Source organism: Protobothrops mucrosquamatus, unplaced genomic scaffold (assembly GCF_001527695.2).
Source record: "Protobothrops mucrosquamatus isolate PMUCROS unplaced genomic scaffold, P.Mucros_1.0 scaffold2329, whole genome shotgun sequence".
NCBI classification, from domain to species: Eukaryota; Metazoa; Chordata; class Lepidosauria; order Squamata; family Viperidae; genus Protobothrops; species Protobothrops mucrosquamatus.
This window is the reverse complement of record NW_015388412.1, coordinates 81,336-107,239: the sequence shown is the minus strand read 5'-3', so window position 1 is coordinate 107,239 and position 25,904 is coordinate 81,336. Positions and strand designations below refer to the sequence as shown.

The following is a 25,904-nucleotide window of genomic DNA, read 5'->3' as shown; positions in this document are numbered from 1 at the left end:
CCCAAGTGGGGAAGGCCTAGACCAGGGGTAGGCAACCTTGGCTCTTTTATGACTCGTGGACTTCAGCTCCCAGAATTCCTGAGCCAGCATGGCTCAGCATGGAAACCTCTCCCTTTCCCCTCAGCGTGGCTGGCTCAGGAATTCTGGGAGTTGAAGTCCACGAGTCATGGGGGGGCTATAGTTCCCCCATACTGGCTCAGGAATTCTGGGAGTTGAAGTCCATGAGTCATAAAAGAGCCAAGTTTCCTATCATCTAGGCCAGAGGTAGGCCACCTTGGCTCTTTTATGACTCGTGGACTTCAGCTCCCAGAATTCCTGAGCCAGCATGGCTCAGCATGGAAACCTCTCCCTTTCCCCTCAGCGTGGCTGGCTCAGGAATTCTGGGAGTTGAAGTCCACGAGTCATAAAGCGGCCTAGGCCTAGGCCAGAGGTAGGCAACCTTGGCTCTTTTATGACTCGTGGACTTCAACTCCCAGAATTCCTGAGCCAGCATGGGGGAACTATGGCCCCCTCATGACTCGTGGACTTCAACTCCCAGAATTCCTGAGCCAGCCATGCTGAAGAGAAATTGAGAGGTTTCCAAGCTGAGCCATGTTGGCTCAGGAATTCTGGGAGTTGAAGTCCACGAGCCATAAAAGAGCCAAGGTTGCCTACCCCTGGTCTAGACTTAGTTCTTAAGGGAATCAAGGCAAGTAGGGGGGGGGGGGGGACACCAGAAAAAGAAAAGGTTACAAAAACATTTTAAAAGGAAGCATCTGACAATATCAGGCTTAACTGATTTCTCCTCTTAATTAATCTTCACCAACCTTCAGCAGCTCTTCGGGCTGATAGGCATAGGAAGAGGGTTGCTAACCGTGCCAAGACCGAATATCGCCATCTCCCAGGTAGCACTCTGAAAGTCCCAAGGACCAGGGAAGCGAGTCTGCTGCCTCAATTATCTGAAACTATCCTTAGAACAGGACAGAGAGGGGGTGCCACACTTGGCTCCCCCCCCAAATAATTTGCACAGCAATCAGGACACGCCTCTACACGCTGCTCCAGTCTGCATTTTTTTTTGTCTGTCTGCGAAGGCCTTTGCGTTTTTCCTTCCCAAACTGGTCCAGGCTGCTGGCTCGGGATGGCAGTGAGGGAGTTATTCAGAGCTCTCCTCTACTTCTTCTCGTTTCTTCTTCTTCTTTTTCTTTTTCACGCTCAGATCACTGACCTGGGGGGGGGAGGGGGGGGAAGAAGAGAAGAGCTCAAAAAAAGAAAAGAAAAAAGATCCGAATTCCTGTCCCTCTTTTCTGGAGAACCCAAAGATTCCAATGTTATTTCCAAGAAGATTTAGTTCCCACGAATGCCAGCTAAAGGAATTTGAAGGTATATCGTGCAAGGTTTTTAGTCTGGCACAGCAATTTAAAAAAACCAAAACATTGTGTTAATTGTTGTGCCTCCCTTTTATTGCTGGATATATCCGATGCTGCTCTGGATACGCACGCCTTACTCTTGTGAATGGGCCGTCCCAGGTAAAATCTGTCACATCCCACGACGATATTTGCAGCCGTTTTAAGCGGGTTATAGAACCGTTTTGCTTTCCATACACTTTTCCAGCATTTGTGCATCAGGCTAAACCACCAAAAAATTTACCAAGGTGGTATGAAAATGCTGTACAGGTAGTCTTTGATTTATGACCGCTCATTTAGTGACTAACTGAAGTTCTGACAGACCTCCCTGGCGATACTTAGAACCCTGGATTCAAAATGCTGATGATCGCCTTAGCAACCAGGCAGCATTTACAGGTTTGTATTTCACAATATTTTGGCAAAAACATGCCCAGAGCAATTTTTTATAATAATAATAATAATAATAATAATAATAATAATAATAATAATAATAATAAAAAGTTGGAAGGGACCCTGGAGGTCATCTAGTCCAACCCCCTGCTCAGGCAGGAAACCCTATGCCATTTCAGACAAATGGCTGTCCAGTCTCTTCTTAAAAACTTCCAGTGTTGGAGCATTCACCGCTTCTGGAGGCAGGTGGTTCCACTGGTTCATTGTTCTAACTGTCAGGACGTTTCTCCTTAGTTCTAGGTTGCTTCTCTCCTTGATTGGTTTCCATCCGTTGCTTCTTGTCCTGCCTTCAGGCGCTTTGGAGAATAGCTTGACTCCCTCTTCTTTGGGGCAGCCCCTGAGATATTGGAACGCTGCTATCATGTCCCCCCTGGTCCTTCTCTTCATTAAACTAGACATACCCAATTCCATCAACCTTTCCTCATATGCTTTAGCCTACAGTCCCTTGATCATCTTTGTTGCTCTTCTCTGTACTCTTTCTAGAGTCTCAACATCTTTTTTACATCGTGGTGACCAAAATTTATTTGTTCATTAAACGACCACTACAAAAAAAAAAAAAATGTAAAATGGGGTCTGTCATNGGGGAACTATGGCCCCCTCATGACTCGTGGACTTCAACTCCCAGAATTCCTGAGCCAGCATGAGGGAACTATGGCCCCCTCATGACTCGTGGACTTCAACTCCCAGAGTTCCTGAGCCAGCATAGGGGAACTATGGCCCCCTCATGACTCGTGGACTTCAACTCCCAGAATTCCTGAGCCAGCCATGCTGAGGGGAAAGGGAGAGGTTTCCAAGCTGAGCCATGCTGGCTCAGGAATTCTGGGAATTGAAGTCCACCAGTCATAAAAGAGCCAAGGTTGACTACCCCTGGCTTAGGAGAAGAAAACAGGGGCCGTGGATTCACCAGCCAGAGGAGAACTGAATGGTCCCGGGTGGATCAGAGATCAGTTGGCAGCTATGTTGATCGCCCTTCCCATAGTCAAAATCCCACGGGGAATAAGACAGCAGCAGTATTTGTACAGATAACCAGAAATATATGAAAGCCGTAACGGTGATGCAAATGGCCCATGCGCTCATCTTTCTTTTAGAAGCCTCCGCTTTCAACTTAGTAACAAAAGTACCACTCTCTGTCCACAAAGAGGCAAGATACTGATACAGATAGTCCTCGACTTACGTTTCATTTAATGAGTGATTGAAGTTACAACGGGACTGAAAAAAAGTGATTTATGACCATCGTTCACTTGCAACTGTTACAGCATCCTCATGGTCGCATGATCAAAACGCAGGACTCTTGGCAACTGGCTTGTATTTATGGATGGTTGCAACATCCCGGGGATCACGTGATCCCCTTTGGCGACCTTTTGATGGACAAAGTCAACGGGGAAGACAGATTTCACTTAGGTTCACCAGGTTACTAGGTTTAGGTTACTAACTGAACAACTGCAACGATCCACTTAACACAGGCGGCACGAAAACGTCACAAAATCAGGCAACCTCTCCCACACTTAGCTACTGTCTCACTTAACAGAAATTTTGGGCTCCAGCGTGCTGGTAAGTTGAGGACTTGTCGTACAGATCTTTGCAGTAAATAAACCAACCTTGGGCATCCTCACTGCCGGCTCTTGAACCTCTTCTGGCTCCGTCTTCTCTTCGACTTCCTTCTTTACCGAAACCCTGTGAAGAGGCAGGCGTTTAATTTGCACTTTCCCTTCAAGTAATGTGAAGGGCCAGTCTTCCCTGCTCTGCCCCATTTTTACCCCAAAGGGGAAAAGCGATGTCTGGAATGGCTGGCGTAGACCCCCACGGGCAGAGAGCCACAGAACAGCTTTCCCGGATTCATATAGCAGGCTGACTCCCTCTAGAGCCACGGAAGGCAGGCAAAAAAGGGATAACTGCCTGCTAACCCAAAGCAGCAAAGAGGACGCGCTCCATCCGCAGCGCCTTCCCACTTTTCCTAGCGCAGTGATGGCGAACCTTTTAGAGACCGAGTGCCCAAACTGCAACCCAAAACCCACTTATTTATCGCCGGGTGCCAGGTGGGCGTGGCCCACTGGATGGGCGCGGCTGTGGTGGTCATGGCAGACTGGGTGGGTGTGGTCACCTCGATGTTGCTCGTGGGGAGGGACGCCTGTGGGGGCCAGGAAGGGTTGGGGGAGATCCAGGGGGTCTCTGGCAGATGGGCAGTGGGCAGGAGGCTCATCCTGAGGGGTGAGGCGAGGCAATGCGAGGTAGGGCGGGGGTACCATTGTGGCAGGGCAAGGCGAGGCAGGGGCCGGGGCGGCTGCTGCCTGACACCATTGGCCCCCGCACAGAGAGGCCAGCGAGCGCATGAGGGCCGACAATGTCCGTCAGCAGCCACAGCCTGCCGGCCCGTCGACCGGCACACTCTGGGGCTCCCCAGCCTGCCCCCAGCAGTTCAGAGAAGCCGCCTCTGAGCTAGACGGCCGGCCGACAGCTGAGGAGGCGATGCAGTGGGTCGTGCCTGGGAAAAGGAGAGCATGCGAGGCCAGGAGGGATGGGAGGGGGGAGGGAAACCAGCCATGCTGGGATGCATCTGGCCACGTGGGACCTCGGCAAGTTAGCAGGTGGCTGGTTGAAGAGGGACAGTTGCCATCTCCAGGGCATGGTGCGCGTGCCCACAGAGAGGGCTCTGAGTGCCACCTCTGGCACACGTGCCATAGGTTCGCCACCACTGTCCTAGCGCGACTGAGTTAATTGGCCAGAAACCAGCGTGTCTTAAAACCGGTGCACAGCCATCGTTACCTGTTATAATCCACGTAGTCATTTTTCCAAGCTTGTGGGGTTTTTTCGTTAGGCTTGCCGCGAGCATCCAATAATCCTTGCTTGATCATCATCTTCTTCTGAGAAGCCTGGGGAGAAATGAGGAGACCGTTGAATTTCTGCATTGCCTTTGTCTGGTAACGCCGTGCAATCAGGTCCCACCGCTCTGAAATAGAAACCAAACTGCCATCCCATTTGAAGGCGGTGAGCCCCACAGGTAAAAAGGGATGTCAAAAAGGGCAGGGTGGCTTATGTGAGCCGAAACCTCCAACTGTTGCATGCCCAGTCTATGGTGGAGAGCCATCAGTTTTGGGTGATAGATGGGTGTCATCTTTGCACAGAGCGCTCATCGAGCTATTTTAAACATCATTTGGCTCGCCAGAAAGATTTCGCGCCAAGGGCTGCTGCTCGAACTGAGTCAAGCTTAAGAGCGTTCAAAACTTAAAAGGAAATCCCTGTTAAAAATCCAGGGAAAAAAGAGAGAGCGAACTCTGACGATGCCAGCGCCCTCAAGTCCATCTCTAAAGGCCTGGAAAGTGGATGACCCAGTGGGTCCCTTATATCTGGACAGTTCTGTGGCTCTGTTAGACAGAATTGCTACACAGAACCAAAACTCCTTCTCTTTAGAATCCAATAAAAGAGAATATTTGTAGCTCATGTTGAACTACGGGGTTCTGGTGCTCTCTGCGCTCAGCTCTTTTCTTGCAGACATTTTATTACCTGACTAAGTAACGTCATCATCATCGGAGGGTGGGTATTTTAACTCTGCGAGAAAACAACCAAGTTTAGAGAGCACTAAGGACCCCCCAGTCTTCAGAATCCTTCAAAGGCAAGTATAGCCAAGGGCTCCCCAAAACTTACTTTCGGACCAAGCCCCCACTTGCGAGGATAGGTGTCTCTTTCCATGATCACACGCTTGATCTTTGCTACAACTCCATGGTCACAGGTAGAGATCACCGCCGTTGTCATCAAAGCAATAGCTGAAGAAAACGGAGAAAGAAAAGCTGAGTATTCCTCAGTAAATCTGTCTTTACACCACCTCAAGAGTTACCTCTGCAAATGCAAATCAATTTGGGCTTAGCAAACCCCAAGCGGTTTAATTCTCTGCTTGAACTTGCGGAGCAGAAATACCAGAATTTTCTTTCCTTAAGGTAGTCTTATTACACCCTTTCTTCCTGGTGTCCTATCTTGAAAGGATTCTGTCTCTAGAACAGTGGTTCTCAACCTTTTTAATGGCGCAACCCCCCAACCGGTCGTAAGTCGAGGACTAAACCGGTCGTAAGTCGAGGACTACCCAACCGGTCGTAAGTCGAGGACCGCGCATGAGCACCGCGCATGCGCGGTTCCGCCCCCTGCGCCGGCCGAGGTTTAGCTGGCAAGTGGCAGAGACGGAGCAGACCGACCACCAGCTGGCCCAGCTCAAGGGAGGTAAGGCGCCCGCCAGAAAAGGGGGAAAAAATGGCGGACAGCCTTGCTTGGCGACCCCCGTGAAATGGTCGATTGACCCCAAATGGGGTCGCGACCCATAGGTTGAGAACCGCTGGTCTAGAAAGCAGATATTTTTCCCTTCTGAATTTTCACGTGGGAAACACACCAACGCACGCAAGCACGAAGGAAGAGATCGTGCCGAGAAAAAAAACACCCCAAGCTGTGCAGGAGTATCTATTATTATTTTTTTCTGCATTTCTGCGCTTAGGATTCGTCACTGTAGAAAGGCGTCTCAGAGCAAAATGTGATCAGACGGCTTCATTCTTCTTTGTTGAGTCAGGCCCCAGAGGAAAGGGGTCTGGCCCTGCTTCCTCTGCCCAGGTCCCAGTCAGCAGCCAGCCAAACATCCCCCACAACTTTCAGTAGAACACTGGAAGCCTGGAAGGTGTTTAGAAGCCACGGAACATCGAGGCTGCAGAAACTGAAGCCTCAACGCGACAGGAAGGGCAGAGCGAGCCGCACTCAGAGAATGGATAAACGTCATCATCATTTCACATACAGCCCTGAGCAAACGCAGGTGGATGCTGAGAACACGTTTCGAAGATGCGCAAGGACACACAAAGCAGGGCCACGGTTGTAGGGCCACGTTTTGTGAGAATCTCATTTCTGATCTACAGGAAATGCATCTCTTCACCAGCCATAAGTCCTGTAATTTCCCTGTCATGCCACAGCACCAGAGACGCGTTTACTTTGTCCAGAACAAATGCCCAGCAAAGTAAAATTTATAGCATCGTTTTAAGTGATCTCTGCGGTTGCCCTTTTCTATCCCAAAGCAGGCAAACACGAGATTAACCCCCCATTCTATCATGCCCAATTCTTGGAGATTGCCAGGACAAGTTCCTGCAGTTTTCCTGGCATGGTTTTTCTGAAGTTGTTTGCCATTGCCTCCCTCCTAGGGCTGAGAGTGTGTGGCCGGCCCAAGATCATCCAATTGGCTTTGTGCCGAAGGCAGAACTAGAACTCCTATTCACCCATTTTCTAGCCTGATGCCTTACCCACTAAACCAGTGGTTCTCAGCCTTTTTAATGCCGCGACCCCAACCGGTCGTAAGTCGAGGACTAAACCGGTCGTAAGTCAAGGACTAAACCAGTCGCACGTCGAGGACTACCCAACCGGTTGTAAGTCGAGGACTTTCCCTGCCCGGGAGCGCCACGCATGCGTGGTTCCGCCCCCTGCGCCGGCCGAGGCGTAGCTGGTAAGCGGCAGAGACAGAGCAGGCCGACCACCAGCTGGCCCAGCACAAGGGAGGTAAGGCCCCCTCTGGAAAAGGGGAAAAATGGCGGACAAAAAAAATGGCGGACAAAAAAATGGCGGACAGCCTTGCTTGGCGACCCCTGTGAAATGGTCGATCGACCCCAAATGGGGTCCCGACCCACAGGTTGAGAACCACTGCACTAAACCAAACTGGCTCTCTAAAGTTAATATATATTTTTAGAGATCTAATTACTTTTCTACCAGGGAACTTCTAAGTAGCATATGTAAAAGAAAGTAATTTAAACCCCACAATAAAGCAATTATTTGTCACTAGCTCCCTGTAATTTGTCTGTGATTTGCATTGCTAACAAGTCTGTCCATCAGAAGAGCAACTGCAGAAAACAAATTTTCTTCCCATTCTCACCTAGGCAGATAGCCTCCCCTTTTGTGGTGATCACCACGATCTCCTGGTTGACTTCAATCCCGTCGTCATACCGCAGTAATCCAGGAAGCATGATCTTCGCGCCATAGCAAATTGCATTCACCTGAACGAAAAGCAGTGACTAGCTTAGTGGGGAATTCCACATTTCAACCCAAACTGCTCCTCTGGATTTCAAACTCTCGCAAAACACGCGACCCCCCCGCTGCCTTTCAAAGCGGCGAACGTTGTGCACAAGGAGCAACAGACAAAAGCTACAACATTCCGTCTCGCCTTCATTAATTCGGCAGCGCTTTTCGTTCCCGAAAACACGCTTGACGGTTATACCGTGTTAGGCTCAAGAAAATGAACAGGGCCGCTTCGAAGAAAAGGCCTGCTGCAGCACAAAGAATTTTTAGCTTCCCTTAAAATGCATAATTTACATAAACAGGTTTGAACTTATTTCAGATTTTAAGTGACCCGACTCGGGAAACTAGTCGTCTGTAAAAAGTAATAATAATAATAATAATAATAATAAAAATACTGATTCCATCTCTGGCCTGGAAGCAATCCCAGGCACAAATTAATTATTTATCCACTGAATGTACATTGTGCTGTTTCATGTACAAGGTTAAAACAGCCTACAATCAACTGCCTCCTCTTGTTCATTCTTTTAACCCAGGGCCTTTCAACCTTTTCACCCATTGTACCACTTTTAAGGATATGGCAACATCCGAGTACCACCAGTCGCCTAGCAAGGTGTCAAAAACATGAGCAAAAAAAAAAAAAAAAGGAAAAAGGAAAAAAGTGATAAAGTACAGGTAATCCTCAACTTACAACAATTCGCTTAGTGACTGTTTGAAGTTACAATGACGCTGAAAAAAGTGCCCCCCAAGCCACAGCAGAGCAAGACACTTGCCTGCCCGCCCAGCAGCGCTCTTCCTCCTGTCCGAGGTTTTCATTGTTGTGAGCATTTCTGTTGAGGATTGGCAGCGGGGGTGGGGTGGGGTTGTTTGGTTTTTATTCCCCCCGTCTGCTGGGTGGTTGCAGCAGGTTTTGGTCACTTCACATGACCCTGGGACACTGTGACCGTCATAAATATGAATCAGTTTCCAAGCATCTGAATGTAAAACACAAGACCCTGGAGATGCTGCAACATTCCAGCTCATCGGCGCTTCTTCTGGGCTCAGCAGAAGCGCCAGGATCAGCGCCGAGCTCCAGCTGGAGCCTGGCGCTGATCCTGGCGCTTCCGCTGAGCCCTGACAGCCCTGCAGCTCCAGCCATCTCTCGCTCAGGCTTGTGAGGTGCTGCCACTGGTTCAGCTCATTCCCCTCCCCCACTACAACTTTTCTAGGATGGTCGCGTACCACCTGCCAGGTGCCAATGTACCACAGGTGGTACCCGTACCACTGGTTGAAAAGCCCTGTTTTAAGCAACGCCCTGGCAAGATAGACCAGCCTGAGCCAGAGCGACTACAGCTCTAAGTTAGAGCAACGCCATCGGTGCAAATGGAGAGGACTCACCGCACTATCTTTCATAACAAGCCGTTTGTGTGAAACCAACAACTTCTCCAAGGGGAAGATCACTCTCCGGAGGTAACTCTCGTCCTTGTTGTTGTCATACTGCCACTGAGCATCCAGCACATCGTGCATGGTCACCATGTGGTCCTAGAAGCAGATCTCTCTTAAGTTGGAAGTTTTCCACACATAAGATACATAGCACTAACACGCAGGCGTGTTATTAAACGTTTTAAAAACAAAGGTTAAAAACCGATGCAAACTAAAATAACTAAGGGAGAGAGAAAAAATCAGAAAGCTAAAAGAGTAAGTAAGTAGGAGAAAAATAGGGGAAAAAATACACTGATTTCCAATGTTGTTTACAGCAGTTATAATTACACTTAGTTCTTTCTCTAAAGTCACATTGTGACTTTCTTATCATCTATCCTATCTCATTATCAAAACCATAAATCCTAAGTACATTTTTTTGTTTTGTGCAAAAAAAAAAAGCCCATAAGGGGTTTTCAGTCAGCAATAAAGATATTGTCTTTTTTTTCCAGCTGGATCCGGAATCTGTTCTGACCAAGTATCACATTTTTCTGCATTTTAAAGGCCTTGCAATAACAGGCGCTCCCAAAGGCAAGCCAGAGCTGCATTAAAAGCATCGGGGAAGATTTTTAAGAAAAAGATAAAGTTTAAACCACAGATATTTTTGTTGGGTATTGTGGAAGATTTGGATGTAAAAGAAATGGAGTTGATGCTGAATCTTCTAACTGCTGCAAGATTATTAATTGCTCAGTTTTGGAAAATGAAATGTTTACCCACTATAGAAGAATGGGTATTTAAAGTCTCAAACTTAGCAGAAATGGCCAAGATTTCCGCTTATGTGAAGGATTACTCAAAAGAAAGATATATATTGGTTTGGAGAAGATGGATTGATTATATTGAGTTTAAATATGGAACAAAAACATATCATTTGGTTTTTGAATGAATTTTAGAGTATTATTTTTGTTTAAAAGTTATGTTATTTAGTTTTATTTTTAATATTCAAAATTATGTTATTATTATGGTATTTAATAATTGTATATTTGTTTTAAAAGAGAGCTAAAGGAAGTTATAGATTTGTTAGATTAATAGTTGATTAATGTTAGTTAGATTATGATTATTTTACTGTTAACCCTGTGATTGGCTCTGGGAAGTGAGGGGGGGAGGGATGGAGGGTTGGGTTTGGGGGAAGGGGGGATTTATATTGTAAAATTTTATAAAATTTTCAATTAACAAAAAAAAAAAAAGCATGAGGGAAGAACAACTAGTTCTATCACCTCATTTACTCACAGGGGGAACTAAGGCACTTACGTGAGCATTGGTGCAAACCCACCAAACGACCACAATTCTTTGTGCACCTTAAGAACCACTATAGCTCTAGGTAACAAAATTTACACATCCTCTTTCAAGGCCCAACAGAGACTCCACTTCCTCAGGGTTTTGCGGAAGAACAGGGTAGAACGATGACTCGTGACCTTCTTCTACCGGTCTACTATTGAAAGCGTTCTCACACACTGTATTGTGGTTTGGTATGCTGGTGTCATGTGTCTGAGTAACGAAACACTTAAAAGGACTTTCAGGCATGTTTTCTCCTAAAAGCATTTATTAAGATTACAATACGTCAGCATAGCATGGTGGAATGCTTAGGTCTGCTTCTCTTCTGTTATGCATAACATTCCAAGCATTTTCCACTCCCTTATTGTAAGGTCATGGTTCACATCTTCCAATCAACTTGGAAGATGTGATTTACTTCCGGTTTCTTTCTCCNGGGCTATCCTTATGCTCCTCCCTCTTTCCCAGTTGCTGGTTTAACTATATATATACCAGACAGTTCTGCACATTGTCAAAGCAAGAATATACAGTATTTGCAGCGTTGACAGCTGGCTTGACAGCCGCGGACAGGAAGGTATTACAGAGGGTGGTGAGGACGGCACAAAACATCGTGGGCTGTTCCCTGACACCACTGGATGACATTGCCAGGGCCCGTTGCCTTGGTAAAGTGAGGAAAATTCTCAGGGATGACTCACACCCTGGTTGGTACCTCTTTACTCTCCTACCATCAGATAGGCGATATAGAAACATAGCCAGCTGTACCAACAGGCAGAAGACCAGTTTTTATCCATGGGCTGTCAGGATCTTGAACGGGACATAATTTTGTGCACGACAGACTCGTGAGGCCAGCATGCTGTGCAATTAGCTCACAGGGTGTAATAAGTTGGGGGCTTGTAGTCACTGTGAGTTGTGGTGGTGGGAGGCACGGAGGGAGGCTAAGCCTTCAAAGCATTTACAGTCTGGGACACTCCACATCGTCCATCTCACTTGGATGCTTCATAATATTGTGGGCTGAGAGAGGCGCCTGGCAGAAAAATGAAACTTCCTACCCCAACATCTCCCAACTATTTGCTGTCCCAAAGTTTAATTACCAGAACAGGGAGGAAACCCTGAACTGAACTCAACCCTTTGGGTCGCTAAAGCCACCTGCTTGGAAGGTCACCTTTGGACCCACCTTCTCTCCCATGACCCCAGACCGCACTCGCCGGAGCTCCTGCATTTGACCACCGACGCCCAGCAACAAGCCCAGATGGACGCAAAGTGTTCGGATGTAGGTTCCGGCTTCACAGCTCACCCAGAAGATACCTGGAAAGGGAGAAGAAAAAGCTGATGCCAAAGAGAAGACGAGCAACGTTGCCGGTAAGGATCTGAGCAGGCTCTTTTCCATCCAAGCCATCAGGATTGGGTGATAGATGAAACGTCATCTTTGCCCAAGATGGGCTATGTCATCATTTTCTACATCATTTGGCTCAGGAAAATGCTAATGGTGGGAAGGACAGCAAAGCTACTGAAAAAGGCAGATTTGGAAGGCTGAGCTGGAGGGAAAGGGAAGCTGCAAGAAGGAACAGGAATTGGGTATGTCTAGTTTAACGAAGAGAAGGACGAGGGGGGACATGATAGCAGCGTTCCAATATCTATGGGGCTGCCCCAAAGAAGAGGGAGTCAAGCTATTCTCCAAAGTGCCTAAAGGCAGGACAAGAAGCAACGGATGGAAACTAATCAAGGAGAAAAGCAACCTAGAACTAAGGAGGAACTTCCCGACAGTTAGAACAATTAACCAGTGGAACAACCTGCCTCCAGAAGCGGTGAATGCTCCAACACTGGATGTTTTTAAGAAGAGACTGGACAGCCATTTGTCCGAAATGGTGTAGGGTTTCCTGCCTGAGCAGGGGGTTGGACTAGATGACCTCCAAGGTCACTTCCAACTTTATTATTATTATTATTATTAGCCCGACCCCAAAAGGGCCAGCCCTCCCCCCTCCCTGTCTGGGAAAAAAAGGGCGCCATTACCCAGTCTTCTTTCTGGATCATATTCAACCAGTTTGCTTTCATAAATGGTTCGGACTCTTAGCTGCCTCTTCACTGCAGCAATGAGGGGAGGCCTCTGAAAGAGGGCACCTGTCAGTGTTTCTATTGCCTACAGAAAGAAAGAAAAATTAAACATTATTAGGTCAAGCAGCTCAGAAGCCAAGACAGAAGGAATTTCAGTTACACCCTCGACCGATTCAAGGAAAACATCCAATCAAGGAAGATCAATGATGGCCAGGGTGGTTATTTAACCGTGCAGATCTTGAAACACCCATCAAAACTATAGAGCCACGTTCTCAGCAGCGTTATAATCTTTCAGTTCTACGATCACCAATCGTCCTAAGTTCAAAACACGGTTTGCTGGTGCAGTTAACATTTCCGTTCACAGCTAGGCGTAAAAGGGAAAATATCATTTCCAGACTGGCCAAAACTTACCCTCGAAAGTTGGATTTCACCCTCAATTGCATTGTGCAGCCGAACGATTCCCACATACTCTTTGCCTGGAAGATGACAGAAGAGTAGTAAGGAGGGGCCACTTGGATTTTATTGTTCCACCGTGAGGCTGAAGGCTTTGACTATACAGCAGTGCATCTTCTTTCTTATTAGAGACAAAACATATACCTGCACTTTGCTGGGACTTGACCAAACGCGTCGCTCGCTCAATGCACACAATCAGGCACCCGGTAACTTTGGGGTCCAATGTGCCGCTATGCCCCGTCTTCTCAACACGGAGAATGCGGCGGATCCAGGCCACCACCTCATGGGAAGATGGGTTGGAAGGCTTATCCAGATTGATGAAGCCCGTCCTAGGATAAAAACCAGCGATCAGATTGACGGAAATGACTTAACTGAGAAGAAGCTTGACAGGTTAAAAAAAACAACAACAGCGTAACATGTTTAAAGGCTAGCAACTGGGAGACCTTAGGCAAGAAGCCAGATGGGTGACCTTGGGCCAGCCCAGTCTCTCAGCCCTAGGAAGGAGACAATGGCAAACCATTTCTAGAATCTTGCCAAGAAAACTGCAGGGACTCATCTAGCCAACTGCCAGGAGCCAAGATTGATTTGAAGGTGTCCCCACCTGCTCAAGAGAGATTTTAAGCACATTACGGGGTTCACTGTAACTTTAAGCCACAATGAACATTTATCTTTATAATATTAAACTAGACTCCCTCTTGTTTTTGATTTGGCAACTAGTAAACATTCTCTAGATGATTTACTACACGTTATGTGCCACAACAATGGATGGGGTACCCTCGGCTAAACTGTCAAGTGTTATTAAAAAAAAAATGCCGGTGCTGGATAATTGTTAAAAGAGAGAGTCATGCTTGTAAATCAGTGCACTGAAAACTCAAGAAGAGGCCATAATACCCCTTCGTGATTCTGAAATTCCATAGCAAAAGTTGTAGAAGCAACTTTGTTGGTGACGACTTACACTGTGTAACATAAATCTTACCTTACATACTCAGAAATTTCTCTTTTTAAGGGGTTGCAGCCAGAAGGAAGAGGGGTGTAGTGTGCAGTCCTCACATTTAGCTTGTCAAAATTCTACAAAACCCCAAAGCAAAGCAAAATTATATTCAGTTTATAGTTTATACCCAAAATTGTTTAACAGATGTTATACATCTGACCTCACTTGGTGAAAAGCCTCAGCAAAGTGCCCTAAAGCTATCTCCCCTTTACATAAACTTCCTTGCAAAATAATATGCTCCATAAAGACAGCAATACCTGAAATTTACTCTCTTTTGTAGGAGAGATTGGTTTTTTTAATTGTAAAGTATCTCGTATCTGCATAAAAATACTGGCGTTAAATCAACCTATTTCACTATCTTACTTTGAGAAGCAAAGGCCATTGTGATGTATCCAGCTGTGGAACTCTTGATTCGGGCTTGATAAGGAATTCTTCTGTGTGTTGTATATCCTAAAAACAATTGAATTAGTATATGAATAACTGGGACTGTGAACAAGAATGTGGAAACTTCTCTTGAAGCTAAGATTGGCTTTAAGGTAAGCTGCCTCTCTCCAAAAGAGATGAAACACCACGTGCTAGTACCATATTATTCATTAATGACTTAGAGAACAGCTTTCAATAAGGAAATGTGGAAGCTGTAGCACATTCTAATCTCCCAAGATGGTAGCACCATCTTGTGGGGCTAAAGAGCTATGCAGGAACCAAAAGCTGGATGTGAACCAGGAATTCCATGACTGCAGGGCTAAACCAGGAAATCAAAAACCATCCCAGAAAAAGATAACAGCAAGACATTTCTAAACAGTTGCCAAGAAAACCACAAAGACCTATCAATGAAATCAGGAGTTGACTTTGATTCTAGGAAGGCTTTCCTTTTGCTTAAACTAGAAATGAAAAAACCATTAACTAACACTCAGATCATCCAACTTCTCTCACGATGCTTCAGAGAGTGCTTTTAAAAATAAAAGCCAGACGGGAAGCTATTGCCTAGCAGAATAGAACTTAGTCCAAGTCCTTGACTTATTAACCATTTGTTTAATGACCGTTTGAAGTTACAATGGTAGATAATGATATTGTAGAAGTGCTGATCTTTGTGTTGTGAGGTTAATAAAGTAGCAATATTCCACTAAATGCAAGTTAAGCTGTACTTTTAGTTGGGAACACTCATGGTATAACTGAGGATTAAAAGAGTTTGCTACATAAATTGACAAATTATAATCATTGGCCAACTCACTGCAACATCTTCATCTGGCAAAGACTTCTTTTTCTTCTTGTGTTTCTTAGAAACTGAATCTACAGTGATATAACAAAAAAAAAATTAGCATCTGTTGACAACTTAAAGACAGAAACAGATCTGGCAATGCTGTTGATTAGTCTACCAAAACTAAGTTTTAGTAGTTTGATTAATGCTGATGGTGTTTACACATATTTTAATAGAGCAGACAAAAGCTGGATGAATGAGGATGGCACAAAAAGGAGAAATATTGATACTTTTTGTGTCCCAACTTTATTTTTATAAATATCTCAAGGCGGCAAACATATTCAACACACCTTTCTATTTTAACAAGGACTTCCAACTGTTCTCGTAACCAGATATTTAGGGTTCAAAGAGGATGGAAGACTTTGAAAACATATACTTTAGAGAAGGTTCTCCATTTCACACACTCTTTATATAAATATATAAGGACAGGATAAATATATTCGCAGTCAAATGTTCAGCATCAACACAATTTGGTGGATTGCAATGTAGAGAAGGCTGCCCACCACACAGCCTAATCTTCCAAAATGGCCTACCAGGACCAAACACGTGTCTCCCTTCCCCCCCCTCTACCAACCTCTAACTCTTTGGAACAATACCATCAAGATTACAATAAACAACAGGCAACTCACATTAGACACAACCATGCAACTTAATGTTAAAGGTGTTCAAAAGCAGGGTAAAAAGAGTACTAACAGCAGGGAAGCATCGCAAAGCATTCATCCAAACACGTTAATACATGCATTAGGGTGGGTGACTTTAGGCCAGTCGCTATCTTTCAGCCCAGCCCAGCCCACCTCACAGGGCTGTTGTTGAGAAAAACAGGAGGCCAGAGCATTAGAAATGTTTGCTGCCATGAGATAGATAGATAGATAGATAAGAGAGACAGATATTAGAAAGACATGATAGATATAGATAGATAGACATGATATAGATACATAGATAGATAGATAGATAGATAGAATAAAATAAAACAATTGGAAATATAGATAGATTAAAATAATAGAATATTCTATTAAAATAGAATAAAATAAAATGATGATGATACGTCCCAGCATTAAGTTCCCTTTAGAAACGTTGATGCCAGGGCAGCCCCGGGGCCCTGCAAGGGGAAATTCGGGCTCCCACCCCGAAGAACAGTAGACACCTCCCCTTGAGCCCCCCAATTCTCCAAAGCCCTGTTGCGAAGTTTCTGCAACCATCTGCAACCTTTCCTACTCCCGCTCCGGAGCCCTGGTATCCCAGCATTGCACCCTCCTCCGCAGCCCCTGCCCTTAAGGACTCCTGTGCATGCACAGAGTGCATTTCCCCGTGCACCCGAGAAGCACGTGCTTCCCCTTCGCGGGCCTTTCGGAAACAGGGACGTCGGATCTAGGAGAAAAGGGACGCCCCGTCGTCAGCGGCGTGTGAGCCCCGATATCTTTTCACCCACGCCCCTCTGCCCTTCTCGCAGCCCCCGACTCCGAGGGTGCAAACCCGACCCGGAACGCGCGTCTTGCACCCACCTGTCCCGTCCGCCATTTTGCCTGCGCCACGCGCTGCTTCGGACTCACGCGCGCTCCTGCGCTATCCCGCCACCCCGCTGGGACCGGAAGCGGACTCTCCGCCCACTTCCGTCTCCAATCCCGGCAAGCAGCGCGCCGCAGGGGCGGAGCTCGAAGGATCATTGAGAATACCTTTCAACGGCCAGTAGGGGGAAAAAAATAACAACACATAGACTAACGAAAAGTAGACTGACCCCACACTGCTCGTTTGCGGGTCAACTTGAAAGAAAAATAGAAATAGAAATAATGGGAATAGAATAGAATAGAATAAGGAATAGAATAGAATAGAATACAGAATAAATAGAGAATAGAGAACAGAATAGAATAGGAAGGGATCTTGTAGGTCATCTCTAGTCCAACCCCTCACCCAAGTAGGAGACCCACCACCATACAAATGTTACAACACACACGTTGCAAGCCAAATAATGCTAACTGGGGGATTCTGCAAATTGAAATCCACACGTCTGAATTTTTTCAAATTTGAGAAATACCTTACTGGACTGACCTTATTTGCAACCTGATGGATGGTCTCTAACTCCGGTTTGCCCCCTCCCTATTAAATCTAACGTGAACTTAAATGGACTCCAGAAGACGGTAGAGGACAGGAAGACCTGGAGGAACGTTGTCCATGGGGTCACGATGGGTCGGACACGACTTCGCAATTAACAACAAATTAAATCTAATTGAGACAGAAGCAACAAGGCAGCAGGTTGGGGGGGAATGTTTGCTTTCTTTATTGCTTATGGGGGAACTTTGAGACCCCCAGCAATTAAATGATTTTTTTGTAGTCCACCATCCCTTGGCCCATATAGGCAGTAAATGTGTGCCTTGCATGGGAGGCTACTGAGGGTGAATCAGCTTCCCTTGAGAATATGTTATACTGGTACTTAAGACTAGACGGTACAGGAGGCAGCACCCTGCAGACTGACATCAGTTGGGAAAACCCTCTTTGTCCTGCAATGAATTTTGGCTCACAAAGTGAAAGCAAGTAGGACTGGGGACCAAGCTGATCTTTAGGCTGTCTTCTTTCAAAACAATGTAGAAGACATGCCCATTAATTATTAGAAGACCACTTTGCATTCTTCTGTAAGGATAGTCAATATTAAAAATCTCCAATACCAAGCCAAGTGCTTGGTGACTTCAACGTTCCTCCTGCAACAGACATGAGGTCAAATTGATACGTTATTAAAATACAGTATGACAGCATTTTACCTAATTTGTGATTTGTTGAATGGGTCACAATTGCATGTCACATAGATTAAGTCCAAATCAAACAAGCACATACGCTAGCAGCTATTGCATGTTGGTTTGAATGCTTTAATTGTGATGGGAAAAAATTGCAAAAATCAATCTGGCAAGATGTTTAATGCTGCAGCAACATGTCTCTTTTTACTCTGATAACATAAAGGGGCACTTGTTCAAAATGAACAGTATGTATTTAAAATTAAATATACCTTCAGGGAAAAGGTTACTTTTAAAAAAATCAGATTTTCCCACATCCCTATTAAGAAACCAGTTTATTTTCAAAGAACTCATGTCAGATCCAAATGAAATTACACAACAAGCTAAGACTCGAGCAAGGTAAACATTCAGATTATTTCAAGGCAGAAATGAATCCAGCACAGAACCCTGAGAACACAGCTTAGATGTGGGTTCAAACACAGAAATATTTTGAAACTCCTTCTACTCCCCCAAATTGTTGTTCAAGTCATCCATGTTGATTTTAATGTAGCTTCCATCAGAAGCACAGCGCTGAGAAGAACACAATATATCAAAATGGTATAAAGCTTTCCATCATCTCAAAACAAGAGAAACTTGCTGATCAGTTTTCAAGCCAACATTGCGAATGTCATATAATTTTCACTCGGGGCCTGTAGATGAAGGAAGAATTCTAAGAAGCCGTAAAATAAAATATGGGCCAACAGCAAACAACATGTGCAGTTCTCTCAAGCTCATAATTTAAGTTCAGACAATGACAAGCTAGAAAGAAGCAGGGACGTCGGAACACAACTCCTTCTGGCACAGGCAAAGAATGTGTTTAGAAATGGTAGTAATCCAACCTATTGGGTCCATAAGTGTCGTCACTTCAGCCTGGGAACAACATTGTAAATTTCACCTCCTTCTCACCGACTATGCAGAAGTTTATGGGAAGTTTTGCCCAAGTTCTTCAACTCTTCCCACAAGACCAGGGGTAGGCAACCTTGGCTCTTTTATGACTCGTGGACTTCAACTCCCAGAATTCCTGAGCCAGCATGGCTGGCTCAGGAATTCTGGGAGTTGAAGTCCACGAGTCATAAAAGAGCCAAGGTTGCCTACCCCTGCACAAGACCTATCCCTGGATGAAGATTTTTTTGAGAAAAAAAAACCACCCTCAGGAGCCCCAACAGTCAGAACCCCTGACCGGAGGGGCTGATCATCTCCTGCACCACCAAGTGCAGCAGGTTGTTCTGCTCCGCCGTGAGCAGCGGCCACAGCTCCTTCTGCAAAACCTTCAGCGAGTCCAAGTCCTTCTCCTGGCAGGCCATCACGGCCGACTGGAGCAGCAAGAAAAGCTCGGGCGGAACGTAGCCCGAGGCGGCGTCCAGGGCCTCCCAAGAGTACTTCTCCAGGGTCTGAGCGTGCTCGGGCAGCAGCTTGGACGGCGGCGGCTGCAGCAGGAGCAGGAGGAGCACGCGGGTGACCTCGCAGCCGAGCAGGTGGTCCAGGAAAGCGCCGGGCAGCGAGGCGGGAGAAGCGTTGGACGGGCCGCCGCCGCCGCCTCCTCCTCCTCCTCCTGCCTGGGCCAGCTGCTGGGCCTGCGTGAGCACCGCCAGGGCGCCGTCGTAGTCTCGGCCGAGCAGCAGGCAGGAGGCCACGTCGCGCAGCCCGTGCAGCGCCTCCAGGGGCAGGTGGGCCGCGGCCAGCAGGTCGGCGGCGCGCAGGAAGGCCGGCACGGCTTGGCCCGGCTCGCCGGCGGAGCGCAGCTCGTTGCCCAGCTCCAGCCACAAGCCGGCCGCCAGCGCCGCCTGGCCCAGGTCGACGTGGAGGCGGGCGGCGAAGGCCACGCAGCCGTGGGCGGCCGGCAGGTGCTCGCACAGGCCCAGCCCGGCGCCCTGCCGCAGGCGGAGCTCGCGCTCGTGGCGCAGCCAGAGCCGCGCCGCCTCGGCCAGCGCCGCCGCCTCGCCCGCCGGGTGGCCCAGGCTCTGGGCGCAGCGCGCCACCGCCAGCTGGCACCAGGCCGCGTAGGGCAGGCTCTCCTGGGCGCGCAGCTCCCGCGCCAGCGCCGCGAACTGCTCCGACGCCTCCGACACGTTCGGCTTGCGCAGGAAGCGCTTGCGCAGCTTGGACGACACCAGCCGGTAGCGCGTCAGGAAGTCGCCGCCGCCGCCCGAAGCCGCCTCGCCCGGGCCGAAGCCCGAAGACGAGCCGGCCCCGCTGCCCGGCACCGAGAGCATGGCGCCTTCCCTCTCGGAGGACTGCGCCGGAAGTGACGCCTCCGCGTTGCTTGGAAACGGCCCGGATGTGGAAAAGGGAGAAGAAGGCGGGGAAATGGCTAAGGCGAAGAGTGAAGGCCTGCACGAGCAGCTGATTGGCTAAGAGTGAAGGCCTGCACAAGCAGCTGATTGGCTAAGAGTGAAGGCCTGCAAGAGCAGCTGATTGGCTGATCTAAAATGGGGGTGGAGACCGCTCTAATTGGTTCAGGGGGCGTGGCCGCAGCACTTCTGGGCGAGTTGAGGCATAAATAATAATAATAATAAATCTTATATAAATAAAAATGTAAATGTAAACGTTTGTTCAAAATCTTAAATCTCCGAAAGTTCTTCACCGATTGCTTGGAAATTTTGACACAGCATTGCATTCGAATACGCGCGTGTTTTTATATACCTCCTATTATATAGATGTCACACCTGTGGCAGGTAAAAACATGCTTTTTTTGAAAAACAGCGCCATCTGTTGGACGTAAAAGCAAACCAGACAATCTTTATATCTGCACAGACAATGGAACAACAAAAAATATTGTATACCCACAAGCACTGTGAAATTAAACATAGTACAAACGTGCGCTTTCTCTTTTCTTTCTTTTCCTTTTAACCAGACTGAGCCACAGCAATGCGTGGTGGCCGGGTACAGCTAGTGAATTAATTAAATCAATCCGAATAGAGCTGGCAGGGACTTTTGGAGGACATCTAGTCCAGCCCCTGCTCAAACAGGAGATCCTATATACCATTTCAGACAAGTGGCTGTCCAATCTCTTCTTAAAAGCTTCCAGTGATGGAGCATCCACAACCTCTGAAGTCCAGCCGTTCCACTGGTTAATTGTCCTCACTGTTAGGAAGTTTCTCCTTAACTCCAAGTGGCTTCATAATTCACGCACGAACCTTGGTTTGTTAAGTAAACCCCAACTGGCTTGGGTTCAAACCACATACTTTGCAATGAAAACCGTGTTTTGCAAACAGTGGCATAAGGTGCCCGGTCCCTGCTGAAGCCTAACTCTGGTTTAATAAAACATCCTTGTTGGGGTTTGTATAATCTGGTTGTGCCTGTTCAAATAATTTGCCTTGACCTGTCCTAATGACATGGCTGGCAAGACATATTTGTGTTATTTGTGTCGTTCCAACAAAACCCAGTGTTGTTGGGTTTTTGCATCATGATGAACGACACAACACAATTTTGTATGAGCCCAGTGTCCTGAATTGTGGGAACCATCCAGTGCACTGAATATCCTCTTTCTAGGCTGAGAAGGGATAGCAAGTTACATGCTCGTCATTCCAATATTTTAAAATGTTTTGGGGCAGATTTACAAAGCAGTCCTTGGTTTTATGGCTCTTCCTGTGCAATAAACAGGGCTAAAATGCGTTGTGAAAAGTGAGCATTTCATAAGCCATGACTTAGCACAGTGGTGGCGAACCTATGGCACGCGTGCCAGAGGCGGCACTCAGAGCCCTCTCTGTGGGCGTGCGTGCCATGCCCCAGAGATGGCAACCGTCCCTCTTCAACCAGCTGCCCGCTAACTTGCCGAGGTCCCACGTGGCCGGATGCATCCCAGCATCCATGCACTCGCTGGCCTCTGTGTGCAGGGGCCGATGGTGTCAGACAGCAGCTGCCCAGCCCCTGCCTTGCCTTGCCCTGCAATAATGGCACCTCCGCCCTGCCTCGCCTTGCCTCGCCTCACCCCGCAGGATGAGCCTCCTGCCCACCGCCCCACCTGCCAGAGACCCTCTGGATCTCCCCCAACCCTGCCCAACCCCCACAGGCATCCCTCCCCATGAGCAACATTGAGGTGACCACGCCCACCTTGGCCACACCCACCCAGTCTGCCATGACCACCACAGCCATGCCCACCCAGTGGGCCATGCCCACCTGGCACCCGGCGATAAATAAGTGGGTTTTGGGTTGCAGTTTGGGCACTCGGTCTTTAAAAGGTTCGCCATCAATGACTTAGCACATTGTGTGAATGCAACCACATATATTTGGCCACATATATTTGGCCCCCATATATTTGGCCACATGGACCAGTGGCCAGCATTAATTTCTTTAAAATAGCTCTTTCTGAGTTGCCTTCACCTTGCAGGACAAGAGGAAGCAGCTGAAAACCCCTTGCCCACAAATACAGTAGCATCTCAAATTTCTTTTTACATTGTTATTTCACAGCTCTCCGACCACATCTCTGACTTGCAGAAAAGCAATGGCTTAGTTTCCTCACACACATGAACACACACACACACACACACACACAAGGATAGCCTGTGTGTGTGTGTATCTCCCATTTCTCCAGCTCAAAATATCTACGTATACTAACTGAAAATCCAATTCTTCAACCCCCAAATATTTATTACCATATGCATCCACACTGGGTCATTTCAGCCCTCCCCTCCATTTGGAAAAAAAATATGCTCTCTATTTTAATTATTATTTTTGTTCATTTGAATATATTATCAGCCCAACTTTAATGGACTCCAGCCATGAATGGGTCCTTCCTTCTGCCTCTTACAGACTGCCCACAACAGGCAACAGGTTGACTCACGCAGTTAGTTGTGGTAGCCAAGAAGACATTTAAATCTAAGAAGTGTTGACCAAGAGCCTACATAATTAATCACTGTGTTGTGTTTAGCTCTAGAGTCTAGACAGAACGTGATCCTGGGCAACATCTGGGAGACTCAAAAAACCTATCTATGGCATGGCTGTTGTTTCCCCAGTCTGTCCAAAGATATAATCTGAGCAGAAGAAAAAAGGAACTGAAATTGAATATCTCTTCTGTAACGGAAATATTTGAAGCTTCCTTATCTCTTTTATATGACTTCTTCTTTCATATAGGAATGTCAGTTTGTTACTGTCACTTTTGTTTATACTCTAGACAAAAAGTTCAGGAAAAGTCCATGTTCCAGTCTTCACCAGGTCCATAATAAAGGATGTTAGATGCCTCCAAATGGTTTGTGATGCGTTGTGTTGCAAGGTTCAACTTGTTCTCAAGACTAGCAGCCCCAAAATATTACTGGTACCAAGTTGCTTGCTTGGTAAAAAAAGGTCTGAAAGCCTATCGCTTCCAAGTTCTCTTCCATACTGGCAGTGACTAGCAAAGTTGGGCTGGTTTACATGATTCACCGAAATATCAATTCATATTTTAATAATAAAATGTATGTAAACCTATCCCAGGAAGTCAGTTTATATAAAACAGAAGGAATTTTTCCATCCATCCATTCCTTCTCCCATCCTTCAATAAACATTTTAAGAAGATACACAAATTATTCTACTTGCAATAGAGTGGGCTTTTTTGTCTAAAAGTCTGCTCAATTATGAAAAAGAACTTTAACTTTGATTTTATAGTATTTGTGTCTAGCTTCATCCGTTTTTCTACTCCAACCAAACTGTCTCTGTCTTTGGTACATACATTTTTCAGGTCCATACCATTCATTGCATCATGTAAACCATCACTGCAAATTATTTAAATTCTCAGCCACTAACATGGCATAGTGTACACAAAAGTACACACACATCTGTATAAAAGTCTGCACACATTTATATACCCGAACAACACACCACAAGCATTTCTCGTAATTAACCCAAAGATGCTTTTTCATGAGGCAACTGGACTTTCTTGTTTTTCCTTTGAAGACGTTTCACTTTTCATCCAAGAAACTTCTTCAGTTCTGAAGAAGCTTCTTAGATGAGAAACAAAACAAGAAAGTCCAGCTGCCTTGTGAAAAAGTATCTTTGGAACAACTATGACCTGGATGACTGAGAATCTCCATAGACATTTCTCGTAATGTTTATCCATAAATATATTAAACGATCAATGAACACCATATCCTTCCATTCCATTTTTAGGACAGTTTAGAACTATCTGCCAACCATTATGCTCACATATTTTACTTCCACTTTGTATTCCACTTTTACTGCATTCAGAAGGCCATCCTTTAACACTATATTAATGCATAGCATTCCATACTGTGGTGCACGCCCATTCACTCTTATCACATGCTTTCTCCAAACCCACAAACATACAATAACTGTTATTTCTCACAGTCAGGCATTTCCTAATAACTAGTTAAAGAGCAAACATCTGATCTGCACACCCCTTCTTCTTCCGTGTCTAGGTCAAACTTTAGACTGCCAGATTGAAGTCACCTTCTTGGTTTTGTTGTTGGCCAAAAATAAGCCATTATGGGTACATGTTTCTGGTAGTAGTCAACATACCAGCAGATGGGCCGGGCTCTGCCTCTCTCCACATTCACATAGCGTATTGTTATCTGCTAAGAGCCTCCACTTGAGCACACTGGTTTTACACCTACACACTCCAACTCTTAATCTAGTCAAAGTCCTCCAAGTAGTAAAAGGGAGGCCAGGTCCTTCAGCCATATCCTCCTTTAATGTTATTCCTCCTCCTCCTTTGAACACCACTGTCCTGCATAAAGTCACACTTGAATACCCCAATTTTATTCATTGCTACCTCTCACATCTGGTGCTATTTTGACTTTGTGTCCTTGTCTAAGTACAAGGAACTTAAGGCTTAAAAAAATTCAAAACCCTCCTACTACCAATCCAAAAGTCTTAACTCCCCCCCTTCCCCCCACCTTTTATTCTTCCTATTTTCTCTAAAAAGAAAGCAATCTATTTCCCCTATCTTCTTTCTCAGCTGCTTCACCTAGTGGTACACAACTGAGTAAATGTTCATAGGCAGTAAGCTCAGCCAACCACATCCATCTCGTTATCTTCGCTGACAGAGCTTTAAAGATCGGCAGGTTCAACACACATCTTAGGAAGTTCTCAGAAGAGACTTTGAAAAGCGGTGTGAAAGCCTCAATCGTCATCAGAGTGAATGTCTGAATGGAGATGTCAAGGTATGTGATGACACGAGCCATTTAAGTGTTTTTGGGGGTGAGGGTGATAATGGAGGGCTGAAGTGGGTTCAAGTGTGATTTTAGTCTCCGGGTTTCTAGTGATTAGTTTAGTGCTGCTGTTTCGATTAGTTTGGTGCTGTTCTTTCAAACTCTCGACATAATGGAAATCTAAGAAACCAGCAACCACACGCATGCCTTATTGACAAGCTACCAGCATTTAAAGATCAAAAATAACACTTCCAAGTATAGACAGTTCTAGGAACTACATTTTTTTTTTACTATTATTTTGCAGGCAAATAGGAACGTGTACAGTGATGTGATGGCCCATAAGAACACAGGATTTCTATTTTTGTTGAATGTTATGCTTTTTATCTTTTCCTGATGAAATACGTATATGGATTTGCTTGTGACACCTACTAATAGTTATAACTGCTTCTGAGATGGACTGTGTTCCACGTAGAATTTGCCCAGCCAATACATGCAAGCAGGCAGGGACCATTGTGGAAAAAAATAGGAATCTTGGGAGCTAACTGATTGGTTTCCCACTCTTACTTTGGAAGACTATACGAAACCAACCTGGGATTTTAAAATATATATTATCTCAATCTAGAGAGTACAAAAACCGTGTTCTTCCTCAGAGCCCGCAAAAAGGAGAAGCTAATATAAGACAGGCATCAATATTTAAGACTGGCCTTGGATGCCAGC

General features: G+C 46.2%; 2 protein-coding genes and 4 non-coding genes across 6 annotated transcripts; all 6 read right to left on the bottom strand.

Moving 5' to 3' along the window:
* Nucleotides 1–1,053: 1,053 nt before the first annotated feature.
* Nucleotides 1,054–16,935, bottom strand: DKC1 (dyskerin pseudouridine synthase 1). Its single transcript, XM_015824714.1, has 14 exons — nucleotides 16,843–16,935; nucleotides 15,314–15,372; nucleotides 14,446–14,532; nucleotides 14,068–14,159; nucleotides 13,236–13,420; nucleotides 13,050–13,114; nucleotides 12,597–12,723; nucleotides 11,761–11,891; nucleotides 9,237–9,380; nucleotides 7,720–7,840; nucleotides 5,475–5,593; nucleotides 4,596–4,702; nucleotides 3,431–3,506; nucleotides 1,054–1,204 (listed from the first exon to the last, which is right to left on the bottom strand). Exons 1-14 carry the CDS (start codon nucleotides 16,856–16,858, stop codon nucleotides 1,133–1,135), a joined length of 1,401 nt encoding a protein of 466 aa, XP_015680200.1. The 5' UTR covers nucleotides 16,859–16,935; the 3' UTR covers nucleotides 1,054–1,132.
* On the bottom strand, nucleotides 4,912–4,988 carry LOC114923198. Its single transcript, XR_003810585.1, has one exon. It is a non-coding gene; the product is annotated as a small nucleolar RNA SNORD83 (small nucleolar RNA).
* Nucleotides 6,346–6,596, bottom strand: LOC114923201. The gene has a single exon (XR_003810588.1). It is a non-coding gene; the product is annotated as a small nucleolar RNA SNORD17 (small nucleolar RNA).
* Nucleotides 11,589–11,720, bottom strand: LOC114923200. Its single transcript, XR_003810587.1, has one exon. It is a non-coding gene; the product is annotated as a small nucleolar RNA SNORA36 family (small nucleolar RNA).
* On the bottom strand, nucleotides 11,977–12,055 carry LOC114923199. Its single transcript, XR_003810586.1, has one exon. It is a non-coding gene; the product is annotated as a small nucleolar RNA SNORD83 (small nucleolar RNA).
* Nucleotides 16,936–19,259: 2,324 nt separating the features above from the next.
* Nucleotides 19,260–20,315, bottom strand: LOC107295398 (factor VIII intron 22 protein-like). The gene has a single exon (XM_015824713.1). The coding sequence runs from the start codon at nucleotides 20,313–20,315 to the stop codon at nucleotides 19,269–19,271; it is 1,047 nt and encodes a 348-aa protein (XP_015680199.1). The 3' UTR covers nucleotides 19,260–19,268.
* Nucleotides 20,316–25,904: the final 5,589 nt, after the last annotated feature.